Genomic DNA, 17,959 nt, shown 5'->3' with positions numbered 1-17,959 from the left:
ATTCTGAGAACTGGCATTATATGCTTTTTAAGGGAGGGAAAATATTGAAAAAAAAGAAAACAGTGGCTCTCAAAAGTAGAAACTGAAGCCTTCTGACTTCTTTCCTGTAGTGAATAATAAAACTGTATGCCAAAAAGTAAGAGTAAAAAATACTGAGTTATCTTTGGACTGGTATCTTAAATGAATGTTTGGAGGGGATTCTTCTTTTACCCAGAAAAATCTTGGCAAAGCGTATATTTTCAAATACACAAGAAAAAGAAAGTTCTATTACAACACATCCCTTTTTCCCAATTAGCCACACAGCACAGGTTAGCTCACTCATACATCATTCAGCAGGTCTATAATATTTATTGAGGAATGCAACATGTATGAAATAGCACTGAATGCTGTAGGGCTTTATAAACAAGGGCAAAAAACAAGCTCTGCCCTCAGAAAATGTGCACCCGATGGAGTCTTGTTTTGTAGAATGCTGATTCTCCCACACTAAGAGTTAATATGAAAAGGAAAATTGTATGACAGGATAAGTTAGGAGGGAAAAATAGACTTACGAATATAGGAAAGAAATGGCACATGTCCACACCAGCCTTTTATTCCTACTTTACATATTTTATTGCATAAGTATCAACATAAATTTAACAGCTCGTACGTATTCAATTCGTTTATAGGCATATCAGTGTTTTTGCTGTTCCATTTTAATTTGCATATTTTCAACCTGAGTCAGGACTTCTCTCTGACCCAGAGAACCTCTATAGTATTTTTACTTGCTCTTGTTTAAAAACACCTTAATATGTCTCATTTCTAAACCCAATATTTTGTAATATAAGAATTATGACTTCAGAAGGTAGGGTACATTATAAATAAGATCAATAAATTATAGCACTTCTGAAATATTTGTGACAGTAGTCTCTCTATATTTCACTTTAAGCCCAGGCTCTTAAGAATTTTGATATGGTATAGCATAGGAGAGATATAACATAGTGCATTTCCACTCCAGGACAACTAGTTCACAAAGTTAAAGCCATGCTTGTAAGTTGAGAGTTCAAAGCTATAGGTATAAATGTTAAAGTAATTTTTTGCTTGCATTTTTTTTCTTCAGAATATACTGCAGTGCTAACTTCCAGGAGAATTTTAAGTTAACTTCAGTGATGAAAACTAATGGAGAAAGTTTGCCAGAAGGGTCCATGGACATTCCTTTCCCACCCATAGTATACCTAAGCTTCTAATTTTTAATAAAATTTTAGTGAAGCACAATCTAAATCAAGTGATTAGAGAAAACAGATGGGGTAGATTTAGTTACAAAAGGTGTATATACGCCTTCTTATCTCATCTTTTGATTTCGACTGAGTCATTTGACATAAGTGTGAAGGTTTCTTCTAAGATACCCAAAGCCTAAAATAATGGAAATTCAAACTAGTTAATCGACTTATTCAGAGAAGAAAGCAAAAAGCAAATCCACTCTTTAATATCATACAGTTTCCAAACAGGCATAGGAAACCAGTATACACATATAACAAAAAAGGAACAAAGCTTCATTAACCAATAAACAAATAAGAGACAAACTAACTTCTCACCTGCATCTAATTTCATGAAGTAGGTTGGCTTTTCAATAACAATGTCACATTTAGCATCTTCAATAGGTCTGAAGCTGAGCTGAGTATAGCTTTGTAGTTCAGCAAACCTAGAATTATGAATTAGGATATGCTTTCAAAGTGATTCCTCCAAATTTCCTACTGAAACACTGCAAATCAGGATCTGCTCATTGGGTGGATTTTATTTCTAGAATAAATTTTACGTCTATGGAGACATCTGAAAATTCTCAAATTTATCGAAATTTATATAACTTGAAATTAATCTTAATATTGAGACAAGGAACATAAAGATGATTTAAAATTTAGCCTAATGTGCTAGATAGTCAAAATGGGAATTTTCCAGATAAAGAAGAAATTTAAACAATGGATTGGGCATTCTACCGGTAAGGTGGGAAGACTGAGAAAGGGATTCTTTAGTCTAATGAGTGTCAGAAATTGGGTTTCTGACCCGAGAACCTCTATGGTAGAATTCTTGGGCTCTGAAAAAGATAGCAGTCTAGGAATTTTTGAGTGCCTCAAAAAAGACAGCAGACAACTAAGTTTCCAAGGGAAAGGAGGGTTTACTTCTCAGAAAGCAGCTTTGGATGCCACATGGCACAATTTTCTTCCATATATAAAAAAGGGAATCACAAGTATGTGATAAGAGATATTTAGAATTACAATAAAGATTGTCTACTAGTCTTCATCTTTGAAATCACAGTTGATATAAAACAAATATTAAATAAATCTTTTTAAAAAGCAGTGCTGAAATACTTGGTAGTTTTAAAAAACATGTCCACAAATCTTTGATATTTTTCCCTTTAAGAGGTGGAGTTTAATTCCCCTCCCCTTGAATGTAGACTGGGCTTAGTGATTCACAGCTAATGGACAGGATACAGCACAAGTGATGGCACGTCACTTCTGAGACAGACTGTACAAAGGCTGCAGCTTCCATCTGGGGTTATGCTCTTTCTCTGTTAGACCACTCGTTCTTGGGGAAGCCACCTGTATGGTTGTGAACAGTACCAGGGAGAGGCCCTCATGACAAAGAACTGAAGCCTGGCCAGTAGCCAGAGAGGAATTGAGGCTCACAATATGAGAGTAGGTAGAGCAGGTTATCCAGCCTCAGCTGAGCCCAGAGATGACTGCAGACCTGGCCAGTAGCTTGATTGCCATCTGGTGGCCCTAAGCCAGAATCAGTCAGCTAAGCTGCACTCAAATCTTGACCATCAGAAACTGTCTGAGATAAACATCTGTTGTTTTAAGCTGCTAAATTTTGAAGGAATCTGTTACACAGCAATAGCTAACTAATACAAACACACCCTAGGGAATTAGCATGTGGGATCAGACATCAAAATGTACTAGGACTCAAAGTGCCCACTAGAATACAGGAGCTACATACTGAGAAAGTCTGTTGAGTAAAGTGAGATAATGCACTGCAAACTGTAAAATGCTATACAAATGTTTGGTGGATGATTATCCTGAATGATTTGCCTAGCATGAATAGCTGACCTCAAAATTTAACATTATATAAGAGTACCCCATGTGATATAAAGAGATAGCATGACAGGGGGTGATGAAATAATTCTGTATTCTGACTGCAGTGTGGTTACATGTACCTAGACATGTGATAAAATTTCAAGGAACTACATAGCAAAAAAAAAAAAGACTAAAAACACTAGTGAGAACCAAATGAGTTTAGTTGATAATATTGTACCAATGTCAATTTCCTGGTTTTGATATTTGTACTATAGCTATAAAAGATGTTATCGTTAAGGGAGGTCAGGGTTAGTTATACAATTTTTAAAACTTCCACATGAGTCTAAAATTATTTAAAAATAAAAAACTAAAAAATTTATCCTAATTCCTTTTTTTATGGAGATGGTAAATTTCTTTATAGACCACAGACTTATTTAATACTGAAAATATTTTAAATCAAAATGTGTTCCCTATTTGATGACTGCATTTAAGGTGATTACACAAGTGAATGGCTTGTTCTTAGGAAATGTACACAGAAGTATTATGAGTTCATGTGCTCTCAGATGTTCAGAAAACGATGCTAGATAGATAGATAAATGATGAAAGAAAGAGAGAAAGAGAAGAGAGGGAGGGGAGGGGGAAGGGGAGGGAGGGTGGGAGGAAGGAAGGAAGGAAGGAAGGAAGGAAGGAAGGAAGGAAGGAAGGAAGGAAGGAAGGAAAAGAAAGAAAAGGGAGGAGAGGGAGGGAACAACAAAGGTGACAAAATGTTAAAATTGGTGGATCTGGATATGTGGTGGTAGAGGTGGGGATAGCAGGTCGGAGCTCTCTGCATAGGGTTTGTATTATTTTTTGCAACTGTGCTGGTTTGAAAGGAAGTATGCCCCCTAAGAAAAGCCATGTTTTAATATAAATCCCATTTCATAAAGGTAGAATAATCTCTATTCAATACTGTATGTTTGAAACTGTAATGAGATCATCTCCCTGGATGATGTAATTTAGTCAAGAGTGGTTGTTAAACGGGATTAGGTGATGACATGTCTCCACCCATTTGGGTGGGTCTTGATTGGTTTATTGGAGTCCTATAAAAGAGGAAACATTTTGGAGAATAAGGGAGTCAGAGAGAGCAACACTACGAACCAGAGAATCCACAAGCCAGCGACCTTTGGAGATGAAGAAGGAAGACGCCTCCTGGGGAGCTTCATGAAACAGGAAGCCAGGAGAGAACGCTAGCAGATGATGCCGTGTTCGCCACATGCCTTTCCAGATGAGAGAGAAGCCCTGACTGTGTTCACCATGTGCCCTTCCACTTGAGAGAGAAACCCTGAACTTCACTGGCCTTCTAGAATCAAGGTATCTTTCCCTGGATGGATGCTTTGGACAGGACATTTCTATAGACTTGTTTTAATTGGACATTTTCTCGGCCTTAGAACTGTAAACTAGCAACTCATTAAATTCCCCTTGTTAAAAGCCATTTGGTTTCTGGTATATTGCATTCCAACAGCTAGTAAACTAGAACAGTAACTGTCCTGAAAATATGAAATTATTTCAAAACAAAAAGTTTAAATAAACAAAACAAAAAACATGTCCCCAACTCATTTAAAGTTCAAAAAACACATCAATGATATTAAACATTAGGGTAACGTTCATCCTTGGGGAGGAAGTATTGCCTGGGAGGGGACCTGGGGTACTGATAACGACCTACTTTTTGACCTGGTTAATAGTTATATAAGTGAGTTCATTTTTCATAATCCAATCTGTATGCCTTTCTGTATATTTGTTCTATACTTTAATAAATGTATATATATATTTTAAATGTTTTCCCTAAGTACATGTAGCAATTACAAGGAGTTTTGAAGTGATTTTTCCTTTCATGAGTAAATAGTAAGTATTATTATCATACTTCCTAATATTTTATAAGCACACTTAATTCAGACACAATGGAAGGATTCACTCTGTAACCTTCATTTCCAGAAGCTCATGCCAAATTATCCACAAACGCAACAGCTTCAATTTGAGAGTCACTACAAAAATATGAGAGTGCCAGAAATAAAGGCACATTATTTAGAAAGACAATAAAACAAAAAGCTTACCAAGACTGCAGAGGGCTTTTATGCTGACCTTCAGACAGTAACGTATGGGTGTCGAGTTTGCAGTGTCCTCCAATTTCACCACTCTGGAAAAAGTCTTCTCTAAATCTGAGGTATCAAAAGAAATTAAATTGAGCTTGGAAAATTTTTCATGACTCAAACACATGGTTTGTAAATAAAGTGGTTTACCAATTTTGAAAATCAATTTTTCAATGGAATTTAAGTCTTTATAATAGAAAATTTCAACCATCTACAAGAAATAGCAGAATAGAATAAGGAACCTAAATTACCCACAGTGATCAAATTGTGTCTCATCTGGCTCATCCAAGCCCTCCGCCATATTATTTAGAAGCAAGACACAGTCCCAGATCTGAAAATATTTCAGAATTTCTATTACATGTTCACATCAACCATTTAAGTACCTGTCATGATTTCTCTTGACGTTTCTTAAATCAAGGTAGAGGTTAGTCGCTCTGCAATACTGAAGGTAACGGGAGCACACCAGACTAGAGTCACCCTGAAATAAGGTTGAGTAAAGAAGGAAAAAATAAAAAAATAAACTCTGAGCATTAATGTTGTGAAGCCTCACCCAAATTTGCTAGACATGTTGACAGCATGGCACATCCTGGAGGTCAAACCACACAATGCATGCAGAAAGCTTCCCTAACACTGCATCTGTTAAAGGAATTTTCTCCTCCCCAGCAAACCTCGGCCAAGCATACTTTTATCAGTTTGCACAAGCAAAGAAGTCCCAAATGCTTTTTTTTTTCTATCACCTTAAATTTTTAAGGCCAAGAGTTGTATGTATGGTTCATTCAGTTGAATCCCCTTTAAAAATACAAAAACAAAACAAAACGCATTCTCAACCATTACTAACCACCACCCACCCCCAGCCCCCAGCTATGTGAGAAAGCACTTTTCAAAAGATGAGCCAAAAGAAACAAGGGAGACAGCCCATGTAAGAGACATCGGAATGCGAGACAGGAAGGGCAGCTGCCCAACTTGGTAAGAGGCACTCTTAATAAACCATAAAAACTCAAGAGCAACATAATGACTATTTTCTAAACAACTGAAAAAGGAGTTAAGGAATTCACCACCAAAGCCTGTTCTTTCAGCACATGTACATTGTGTGGAAAAAGGGAAACCTTCAAAAACTTTTATCTATTTTAGGTTTATTTATAGATTTAAATGACATTTTACTGTTCCTTTTTTTCCCCATAACCTCCCATTGAACATGAAACCTTAATCTCGACCCACATGCAGTCGGTATTATACATTAGTAGCATAAAGCATAGCAAGATAACTCTGTCAGGAAAGCACTGAACAAGCCACACTGGAAGATGTATGCAAGGTGAGACTGAAGTTCTTGCCTCGCCCCCTCTAAGACAGCAGCAAGGCTCCATCCAAAGACTGCCACGTGGTACACAGCATCCGCCAATGCGCACTGCAGCAAGGCAGGCGAACGCAGGGCCTCCCATCTTTGGGGTTCACTCATCTTGCTATAATTGCAAAGCGTTCCATTATATGACACCCTTCAACGTCATTGTAGAGCATTATTCAGTTTTTTAATGAAAATGAACTTGAAAAAACTTTTTTTTTTAATTTTAGTCTTCCAGATTGCCTGGAGATCACAGAGACCCTGAAATATCAAACACTTGGGGCTCAGGATCACTGGCTGGAAGACAATGGCCCTTAATCATAACTGTTTACAACTTCATGAGCCTTCAAAAAAATAACACTGAACCTTTGCTGTGAGCTTTGCATTACGGTGAGCATCTTTACATACAGAATTTCATTTCATCCTTACCACAGCTAGGAACATGGTAGAGCTTTAAAGCAAAGGAAATCGAGACGCAGAAAGGTGGAGTAACTTGTTCAAGTTCAAACAGCTGTCAAATAACAGAGCTGGAGTGTGAACCTGCAGGCTAGAGCCTGTTCTTTGACTTACTACCCCAAAATGCCTCTGCTATTTAATTGTCTTATCCACTGAGATAGGATATAGTAAGGCTGAAAGTAAAAAAAGATCTGCATTTTAATTCTAGTTGTGAAATTCTACATGGTAGCTGTGTGGTCTTGAGAAGGTGCTTAACTTCTCCAAGGACCCCGTTTTCCTTTCTGATAAAGTGTATCGGTAGTAGCTGCCCTGCCTATCCACCATCATGCTTGTGAGAATCTGCTCTAGCTAATACACAGAAAAACCTTTTGCAAACTAGAAAGTGCTAAGCAAACACAGAGCAGGATGATGGGGTGCAGGGGTGGGGGTGGTATATCATCTGTCCCAAAATATCTGAGAGGGAATTTGTGAAGATGTAATTTACCAATTTATCTCCTTTGCATTTGTTAGGGTGGGTGGATATCTAAACCAAAAAATACATGAACTTGGTGAAAATATTCCTATCTGATATATAAGTACAAACGAGGACATGGCTTCCAAGTGAAACAAAGCAACTTATTTGGGGAAGTTAAATAATATTCTAAGCCAATAAATAAATGAGAGTGAGAGATTCTGTACACAACACCTAGTCTAGTTTGCTAGCTGCCAGAATGCAATATACTAGAAATGGAATGGCTTTTTAAAAGGGGAATTTAGTGAGTTGCTAGTTTACAGTTTTAAGGCTGAGAAAATGTCCCATTTAAAACAAGTCTATAGAAATATCCAATCAAAGGTATCCAGGGAAATAAACCTTGGTTCAAGAAGGCTGATGAAGTTCAGGGTCTCTCTCTCTCATCCAAGAAGGCACATGGTGAACACAGTCATTGTTTCTCTCTCATCTGGAAGGGCACATGGCGAGCATGGCGTCACCTGCTAGCTTTCTCTCTTGGCTTCCTGTTTCATGAAGCTCCCCGGAAGGCATCTTTCTCCTTCACCTTCAAAGTACTGGCTCGTGGACTCTCTGCTTCATGGTGCTGCAGCACTCTCTGCTCTCTCTGAATCTCCTCATTCTTCAAAATGTTTCCTCTTTTATAGGACTCCAAAAATTTATCAAGACCCACCCAAATGGGTGGAGACATGTCATCACCTAATCCAGTTTAACAACCACTCTTGATTAAATCACATCTCCAGGGAGATGATCTGATTATAGTTTCAAACATACAGTATTGAATATGGGTTATTCTAACTTTATGAATTGTGATTTTGATTAAAACATGGCTTTTCTAGGGTACATACATCCTTTTAAACCAGCACAACACCATTGCATCTTGTTTTTACGTTACAACCTAAAGCAAGCTTATTTATTGAGCATTAGAACACCCACCATCTCCTGAGGCTGACAGAGCACGTGCATCTCCTCCAGCCGCTCTCTGGCATATCCAAAGTCAGCTTGTTTCCAGAATATATCCTGAGCTGATTCAAGTGTGTCTGTCCTAATCACAAACAAAAATTTTTTTTCTTTTACTTTTTCTGTACCTTGAGTTTTATTTCTAATATTTTGTTATCTTGCTTGAAATCTGGCATTGCTTTTGAGTTTTCATAACTTTTCCAAAACCATCCCTAGCTACATGAAGCTATGAAAATAAGTTATTCCCAGACTTATTTCTTTATAATAAAAATACGCAACAGAAAAGTGCCCTTGGGGGAATAGCGAGAAAGGGGGAAAATTCAACTTTCCCATGTGGAGAACTTCTGATATTCTCATAAGCAGTGGGGATAACCAAAGCAATAGGCCAAGCCCTCAATCTTGGGGTTTTTTCACATGAAACTTATCTCCACAAAGGACAGGCTAAGCCTACTTAAAATCAGGCCTAAGAGTCACCCCCAGAGGACCTCTTTCGTTGCTCAGATGTGACCTCTCTCTCTCAGCCAACACAACAAACAAACTCACTGCCCTCCCCCTCTCTATGTGGGACGTGACTCCCAGGGGTGTGGACCGTCCTGACAATGTGGGACAGAAATCCTAGAATGAGCTGGGACTCAGCATCAAGGGCCTGAGATGCTGAAGAGGAAAGGGAGAAATGAGACAAAATAAAGTGTCAATGGCTGGGAGATTTCAGGCAGTTGAGAGATTATCCTGGAGGTTATTTTTATGTGTTACATAGATATCACCTTTTTAGTTAAGGTATATTGGAGAAGCTAGAGGGAACTGCCTGAAAATGTAGAGCTGTGTTCCAGTAGCCATGTTTCTTGAAGATGACTATATAATGATATGGCTTTTGCAATGTGGCTATGTGATTGTGAAAACCTTGTGTCTGATGCTCCTTTTATCTACGGTATAGACAGATGAGTAAAACATAGGGATTGAAAATAAATAATAGGTGGAACAAATGTTAAAATAAATTTAGTAGATTGAAATGCTAGTGATCAATGAAAGGGAGTGATAAGGGAGTATAGAAAAAATAGGGGAAACAAAGGCTAAAATATATTGGGTAGATGGAAATACTAGCAATCAATGAAAGAGGAGGGATAAGGGGTATGGTATGTATGAGTTCTTTCCTTTTTATTTCTTTTTCTGAATTGATACAAATGTTCTAAGAAATGATCGTGGTAATGAACATATAACTATGTGATGACATTGTGAGTTATTGATTATATACCAAGAATGGAATGATCACTTGGTACGAATGTTCATGTTTGTATGTTGCTATGTTTAAAAAAATTTTTTTAATTAAAAAAAATACGCAACAGCAATGTATGAAATTAGGATCATCTGATATGGAAGATAATGAACTGTTAATTAATGTACTTTCTTTATCTGCACTAACCTAACATGTACTGAAAATACTAATTATAATTAACCCTACAGAACCACGAGGAAACTATTAATTCATCCTCTTTAGTAGGCACGTTAGGGAAAATATATTTTCTGTGATCTATATTGTTTTCTCCCTTTGACAGAGGAAATGACAGATATTCCTACCCTTGGGGAAGACTGTCAAGTTGAACTCCTGATTGTAAGCAGATTCATATCTAAAGGAACTGCATTCTAAAATTTAAAAAATCTAGCTGCAAACTAGTGCGTCAACATACATAGCAAAGAAAGAAGACAACTTGAAGAGGGAGCAAAGTACTCTACATGAAAACTTACCATCCCATGTCCACATAGTTGCAAACAGGGTAACCAAACCTAAACTCCGGTTTGCAGGATTTCTCATAACCCCAGCAGTACTTTAGATTTTCTAAGTGTTTCTAGAACATAAAAACATGAACATTTAAACTAGTCTCTCTGCTTCTTCTGACATTTAGAGAGAACTCGGATTTTTACTATGAAGAAAACAAATCTCTAACAGAATTCTCATTTTTACATTTTAAAATATGTAATGAACTAGAGTCAATTCTAAGAAGAGAGCCATTCAAGTTCTCAACTATTTCTTTAATTATTCTCCCCACCATGGCTGTCCCCCAGCCAAAGGTCTAGGCTGTTCTAGGCACTATCTTTGGTAGCGGACCACAAAAGACCACTGGAATTAGAATTTCTTAAAGCAGCTTAATGAAACTGTCTTTCCCAGTGAGCAAATTCCAACATCAGTCCCTAAAGAGTCATTATCAATTGGAATTTCAGTTGCCAAAAGAAGCACAGCTAAAGTGAATGGCTCAGCAACTCGACACATCAATCAAGTTCAGCAGAGGCTTGGAAGACACGGCAGCCTGGTGCTGCCGTCCTTGGAGGCATAACAGCTGCCCTTAGCCAGGCAGTTCAGCAGGCTTCTTTAAGCAAGGGCAATGCTGGTCTGATTCCCAGGTTTGCTTTTCCATATGCTTCCCTTGCCAGCACATGGGAAAGGAAGTGTATTACAATGCCCAGCTTTGATCTCTAAGGCCGTGTGAGATGTCTTTATAGGCTCTAAGCTGGTCTTTCCACCTGCTCTAAATCAGAAGGAAGGTGGCAGTATATCTTAATTATGTGGCAATAGAGGCGGAGGTGTTATTACTGAGGGCTGAGAAACCCTCTTACATGCAGTTTAAGGAGGTGCAAAATTCTTTCATTTTAACTATGTACTTTTCCTGCAAAGCAACTATGTACTTTTTGCTTCACTTACAGAGTATAGAAACAGCACTGGTTATCTATTTATTTTAGGAGTGCTGGTTTAGATAAAACATTGCACTCTTGTAAATGGGACATAATTTTAAGCAAAGTTGAGTCACTTAGAAGGATTAGGTGAAATCCAAACAATGACTGACTCACAGTTACAACTGAAAGATGGAATTCTACCTTCAAGTTCAGGTTAGAGAGCAGAACTGGTAAGCCAGCCTAAATCGCATGTTTCTACAACTAAATAAGAAGAAATAAAACTGACCTTATAAGGACAGCTTGAGTCTTTCTTACAGATTGTGGCAATATGCCTATTGTTGTGTAGAAAGAAGGGAATGTGCTCCTCGGGCAAGCGGATGCTGGCATAGTCATACAGAGGTCCTCCTGGGATGCTGCCATCTTGGCCACTCAGGGGAACTTCATGAAGTAATACTCCAAAGACAAACAGTATTAACATAGCAACTTCCAAACCTAGAGATCAAATTCAGAAAATCTTTGCTAAGAAATTTCCCTTAAAAGTCAAAGAAACGGGTCAAGTGTTTAGCATAACCACAATAGACATTTCTACATTACCGAGTTATGGCCCTTTATTCTACAAATATTCTACAAATATTTGTTGAGCACCTATTATGTACCAGGTGCTGTGTCCGGAGCTAGGTTTAGGGAGGCGAACCAAACAAGAAAGATCCTTGCTCTCATGGAGTTTATACTGCAATGCAAGAGGCATAAAATAAACAAATAAATAAGCAACTTCAGAAGGTGACAGGGCCGTGAATCAAATAAAAGGAGCCAGGAAACTTTTTCTGTAAAGGGCCAGATAGTAAGTATTTTAGGCTTTGTGAGTCATACAGACTAACAATGCCTTTGTTGGGAAAGCAGCCATGGCCTTTGTAAGGGAATGGGTGTGACTGTATTCCAATAAAACTTTACTTATAAAACCTGGGGTGGGGGGCAAGAGGTGAAGGGTGGGTTTGACTTGACCCAGTTGCCAATATCTGAAATAAAGTAAGGTAATATGAAAGGTAACTGAGCATGACCCCCGGGGTTTGTATTTCTATTCGGCAGCTTCCTAGCTGTGTGACCTTGAGCGAGTTATTTAACCTCTCTGTGCCTCAGTTTTCCCATCTGTAAAACAGAAATAATAAACTCTTCCTCATAGGATTGTTATGATTAATACTGGCAATGTCTAGAAACAGCACTAAATGCTCTGCGTTTATTAAATAAATGTATAAAGCAATGCCGAGTAGAGAGGGGAGTTAGCTCACATCTGAGCTGAGACTTGAACCAGGAGCCAGGCATGCAGTGACCTGAGGGGTGGAGGAGAACTAGGGGAATAGCCCTGAGCCTGTGGGTGCTGCTGAATTGAAAATAATAATCCAATAATATGTGGGTACATTCCATGGGCCAGGTGTCCTTCTAAGCACCCAAGAGGCAGCGATGAACACATGGTAGTGAAGCTTATATTCTAGCTCTGAATTAATCTATGATAATAATGAAAGGTTTAGAAACTCCTGGGTAAAATCCAGGCAGCCTGCCTCGGAGACGGTGCCCTAACCTTTCCCCATCCTTCCTTAGCACTGCGCTTATGTGAAAAGACATAAGGGTCACAAAATGTATTGCATTTCTAACTCACCCTGAAAGGATTAAATCTCTTGCAAGAGATTTTTCTACATAGCCCAAGCAATAATCATTAATGATTATGCCAATCTTGCTTCATTTTAGAGGTATCTTTGTTTTACTTTAAAAAAAAATTTTTTTAAGTACCCTTTCTACCAGATAACAGAGCCATAGTACATCTTAGGGTTGTCCCTGCCCTCTGCCCTTTGTCTCCCACCCTCACTCCAGCAAGGTCTGCTGGTCTCTGGGGCAAAATGGAAAATCCAGCATTCAAAATCATCTTCAATAATTACGGGCATTGGAGGCGAGGGCCTTTAAAACTACAGTGCTACATTAATCAGGACTCAAGTTGCAAGGCCAAGAGATCATAAATGAACAGTGGGAAAGCCAAGACAAAATCTAGTTCCCCTCCAGAGTGGTGAATTTAGTGGTTTTAATCTTACACAGCACTGAAGAAAATGCTATCTGTTGTAAAGCTAACCGGAATTAACATTTTTAGTTCAGACTTTTATCCAACAATGAGTTGATAGCAATTTTACAAAAGTTAAGAAAATAACAATGACTCTACCAATAATAAAAATACCTACCTCTTTAATCTTCAGAATCACCCAAAGCTGTTGTGATGCTTAAAGTATCTAAAACCTGTCAAAAAATGGAACGTTTTATCTCAAAAAGATGAAAATACTGACTTTATCATCCAGGTGATACTTTGAACTGAAGGAAATATTAACACAGAAAATAATTTAATGTAAAAACCCTTAGAGCACTGCTTTCTGTAGCTTAGTGAGTACCACACTGCTCAAAGCAAAGTTACAGGAACCAGCCTCAAGACAGTAATTTAACAAGATCAGATTCTAACGGTGAACAGGAAGGAGACAGCCACTTTATACAGACATAAAATGGTACAGGCCGACAGGATACTTAAAAGAAACAGCATTCTAAGGAGCTAACAATTTTCCTGGTTCTCACTGGCGTCATCCTGCTCACTGAACCACACTGCTACCTGAGCTACAGCAGCTAGTCATAAGGTTCAACAAGCAAAATATTCAAACCTTTAACTCCTCTTTTCGGGTAATAAAGTCACTGCTGCGACCAAGTCCTCACCTTTGGTTATCCAAATCCATTGTCTTCGACTGAGCTCTGGCCATAACTAAACTCACCGACGGGGAGGTGGGGAGGGGGGCTGGGGAGAGCAATGCTTAGATCATGGGAAAAATCTAAAGAAGCCGCTCAGAAATCTGGCTTTTGCAAAGGGCACGTACCCACCTGCAGAAGCTCAATATCTGGGCGTTGTCTCCTGGAGCTTGAAAGCACAACCCCAGGGCCTGGCAGAAAGCCCTTCTAGTGTGGAATCCTTTTGCAAGGCTCCCAGGGACGGGTAGATGCAGCTCTCCACCGCATGTGAGCTCTAGTGTCTGCGCTTTAGCAAAGGGAGTGGGGCCAATTCAACTTCTGTATTCCTTGATTGAATTTACACCGGCCCAAAAAGCGGGGTGGGAAGAGGAAAAAAGGAAATAAGTACATGAAAGACGATGAGGGGTGAAACCCAGGGCGGATGGGGCGACAGTGGGTGAGATGGAAAAATGCTCTATGAGAGAACTTGGTAAAGTTTTTAAAAGGCGGTGGACAAACGAAAGTTAAATTTATCTGAGACGCACGACTGCTCAGCGGCTCTCCCCTACTTGGGCACTAGTCTTACGCTTGGGTACAAGGCAAGGCTCAGAAAGGGCTTGGCTGCCAGGGGTGGCGGTCCACCAACTGCCTGCTATAACCTCAGTCCTGGCCAGAGTGTGCGGACTCGGCAGTGACCACCCTTCCGCAGCTGCGACGCTGCGCTCAGATCCTCTCCCTCAGGCGCGGCCCGGGGCTGCCTCGGGGGGCGCAAAGACCCCCGGGGAACGCCTGCCACCCTCCACCGCGACTGCCGGGATCCTCAGCGCGCCTGGGAGGAGCCGAAGAAGCGACTCCGCCCTGGCCTGGAAGCCCCGCCAACGGGGTGCGGGCCGGGGACCCAGCATCCTCCCCAGCGCCCTCAGTCTCCCAGCGACCCTGTGCGTGGGTGCAGGCGCCGCGCGTCGGGAGGAAAAGGCCGAGCGTCCCGGGCCGGGAGGGCCAGGGTCGGCTTCTCCGCACTCCCCTCCCGGCCGTAAAGGATGAGAAGGAGGTGGCCAGGTCCGTGGGCAGGCTGCAGCTCGCCGGGAAGCCGCACCGGTGGCGGGCAGATCGCCTATCGCGCTCGGGGCCAGCGAAGCGCGCACAGCCCAGCCGCGGTGGGAAGGGGAGCGCGGGCAAGGCCCCACGAATCGCGGGGTGAGTCCCACCTGGAGTCGGGGCTACCGAGGAGAAGGAGGAGTCGGCGGCTGCTCGGGAGGAGGGAGTCGTCATAACCGGCTACTGCCGCTCACCGGAAACCTCGGGCTCCGGAGCTGGGCCAGGGGGCGCCAGGGAGCCTCCGGGACACCTTGGCCAGTCTGCGCCGGGAGGCGGGCCCGAAGGGCCGAGGCCCGAGTCCTACAGAAGCGGGGGCGGCCCGAGCGGCCCGATACTGAGCCTCCGGGCGGCACCCGGCAGGGGAGGAACTCAGCGCTCTGGGCCGCACACCACGGCGGCAGGGAACGGACTCGCAGGGCCCCTTCTGTTTTCCCTTGCCCTCTGCGGCCCAAGATTATTCTGCGAGCCTCTGACCCAGCTCTCTAATCCAGAGCTAGAAAGAGAAGCGGGATTTTAAGAAGCTGGGCCTTCCCCCTCGATCTCCGCAACTCACTTCTTGAGAGAAAATAAGGCGCTTAAAGGACAGTAGGATAAGATAGAAAACCTGACTACTGCATTCAGACCGTATTACTTTGAGGCGAGCTTTTGCTATTTTCTTAATTCGAGCAGAAGTTGCAGCCTTAACTTTCAAATTTAGGACCCGAAAAACAGCAGGATTTTCAAATGGCGAGAATACTTTGGAGTTCACAGACATTTTAAAGCAGTCCTCCCTAGTACTTATCCGTAGCGTCACCAAGTTGCAAACGCTAGTCTATCATTTTATATTTTATCATTTTTAAACTATAGTTTACGTTCATCATTTTATTAAAATTGTTTGAACACCCATCTCCCAGACTGTCTTCTTATTCTTGGACGGATCAGTTTTAGCACATTGTCTAGAATATTATAGAGTTGATCATTAAATACTGACTTAACTTGAAGTAATTAAAGGAATTCATGAGCTTTGATGCTACCAAAAAGCTCAGACACATATGGATGTCATATAGATGTCAGTATTAGTAATAAGGAAACTCATCGAATTATTTCCTAGAGTTTACATGTGTTTAAAAATTATTTTAATGATGTTATAAGAATTTTATGTTTCAGTTAGTGACCTGATAAATTAGGAATATTATTTCGATTTTTTTTTCAATTAGCAACAGGAAAAACATATATGGTGTTTAACGTGTGTCAGGCATTATTAGAAAGCAGTCTTCATTATTCCTTTCTTCATGTTAAAGACTGCCTACTAAGGGAACTACTGCTCTATTATCTTACATTTTAACCACCCCATACTAATACGGAGAGAAATTTTTAAGAATGCTTTCTCAGCTTACTTGCCATCATTCTATTTTTATCATATACAGGAAATGTAGCTTTCCTTCCTGTTAGTTGATTCAAAATGAATTGTAGTAATTAAAAAAATATTCTTTAAAAGTTGGTTTTCCATTGAGTGAGGTACATTAAAAATACTCAAGACAAAAAAAATACATGGAGAAAGGTTTCTTAAAAAAAAAAAGCCTGATTGCAAGGATATACAGACCAATCAAACCGTATGGTATCCACATGGTGCTATTTTAAACAGATACAGATTGAGTTGTCCTTGCTCAAACTGAGAGGAAACATAGGTTATGGATGGGACTTTAAGAATATGAGACTGACAAGATGTAGTAGAGAGGCTGGAGGGAATTGCCTGAAAATGTAGAGCTGGGTTCCAGTAGCCATGTTTCTTGAAGATGATTGTATAATGATACAGTTTTTACAATGGGACTGTGTGATTGTGAAAACCTTGTGTCTGATGCTCCTTTTATCTACTTTATCCACAGATGAGTAAAACATATGGAATAAAGATGAATAATAGGGGGAACAAATGTTAAAATAAATTTACAGTGAAATGCTGGTGATCAGTGAAGGGGAGGGGTGGGGGTAATAGTGTGTATTAATTTTTTTCTGTTTTCTTTTTATTTCTTTTTCTGAATAGATGCAAATGTTCCAAGAAATGATCATGATGATGAATATGCAACTATGTGATGATATTGTGAATTACTGATTATATACGTAGACGGAATGATCAAAAGTTACGAATGTTTGCGTCTGGTGTTTTTTGGTATTTAAAAAAAATTTTAAATTAATAAAAATAAAAAGAGAATGAGACTGAGTTCTGTTTTACTATAGCAGTCATTCCCCACATAGAATTTCCCCCCCAAAAATCAGTTAATGTTAAAATTTAATTTTAAACTTTCTTCAAATTAGAATTACAATAAATTCAAATAAACTATGGCATATCCATACAACGCAGAACTTTGCAGATTTAAAAAGATATATTATTGAATGAAAAAAGTAAGCAGTGCAGTATGCTCTTATTTTATCTAAGAAAGGGGACTATTACATAAACTTGCTTATAATTACTTTACATATGACACTTTTAGATGGTAACTCCAGGAGGAGGAGGGGATGAGACAAGGATAGTGATAACTTACTTGAATATACCTTATGTAGATGTGACTGTGCAACTATGTAAATAGTTTACATTATTATAAAACAAAAATTTTTTAAAAAGCAATCCTTAAAAACTGAAAGTTAAAATGAAAGCAAATAATCCTAAATGCTATCCAGTTGGTGGTATAACCACACAGAGGCACTATCCCAAGTGACTTTAAAACATAATAATTTATACATCCCTAATGGAATGTACTTTCAGGACTCAAAGGATTATTTTTAAAAATCACAAACTGTTTCAGTAACCAGTTTGTTGGTATTGTGGGATAAATCAAATAGAAATAATTAAGAAGGTAGCAAAGCTCTTTGGCATTTATATTAAATGTAAGCCTGATGAAGTTAAACATCCTGTAGTTCAGAAATGGAATTGGAGGTATCAATATGAATTAACAATATATTCTATCTTAAAATTATTTTTCTCCTACACAGTCCACTGAAAAAAACCTAGAAATAACCAACCTAATGGCAAAAAGCACAGTTTGTGTGCAGA

At 39.6% G+C, this 17,959-nt stretch overlaps 1 protein-coding gene across 4 annotated transcripts in view; it reads right to left on the bottom strand.

The window, feature by feature from the left end:
- EOGT (EGF domain specific O-linked N-acetylglucosamine transferase) overlaps positions 1 to 15,189 on the bottom strand; it is a 43,311-nt gene extending 28,122 nt beyond the window's left edge. Inside the window, exons 1-9 of one of the 4 annotated variants that reach the window (XM_077128753.1) lie at positions 15,042 to 15,189; positions 13,987 to 14,180; positions 13,308 to 13,362; positions 11,369 to 11,574; positions 10,159 to 10,259; positions 8,392 to 8,500; positions 5,557 to 5,651; positions 5,138 to 5,242; positions 1,572 to 1,678 (exon numbers count right to left, since the gene is read on the bottom strand). In XM_077128753.1, coding sequence (XP_076984868.1) covers positions 1,572 to 1,678; positions 5,138 to 5,242; positions 5,557 to 5,651; positions 8,392 to 8,500; positions 10,159 to 10,259; positions 11,369 to 11,560 — 709 coding nt within the window. In that variant the 5' untranslated portion in view covers positions 11,561 to 11,574; positions 13,308 to 13,362; positions 13,987 to 14,180; positions 15,042 to 15,189. The other 3 variants (XM_077128752.1, XM_077128754.1, XM_077128755.1) reach the window with 3 other exon arrangements.
- Between the last annotated feature and the right edge of the window lie 2,770 nt (positions 15,190 to 17,959).

Source organism: Tamandua tetradactyla, chromosome 15 (assembly GCF_023851605.1).
Source record: "Tamandua tetradactyla isolate mTamTet1 chromosome 15, mTamTet1.pri, whole genome shotgun sequence".
Taxonomy (NCBI): Eukaryota; Metazoa; Chordata; class Mammalia; order Pilosa; family Myrmecophagidae; genus Tamandua; species Tamandua tetradactyla.
Note: the sequence above shows the minus strand (reverse complement) of the source record. Positions and strands in the feature narration are given on the sequence as shown.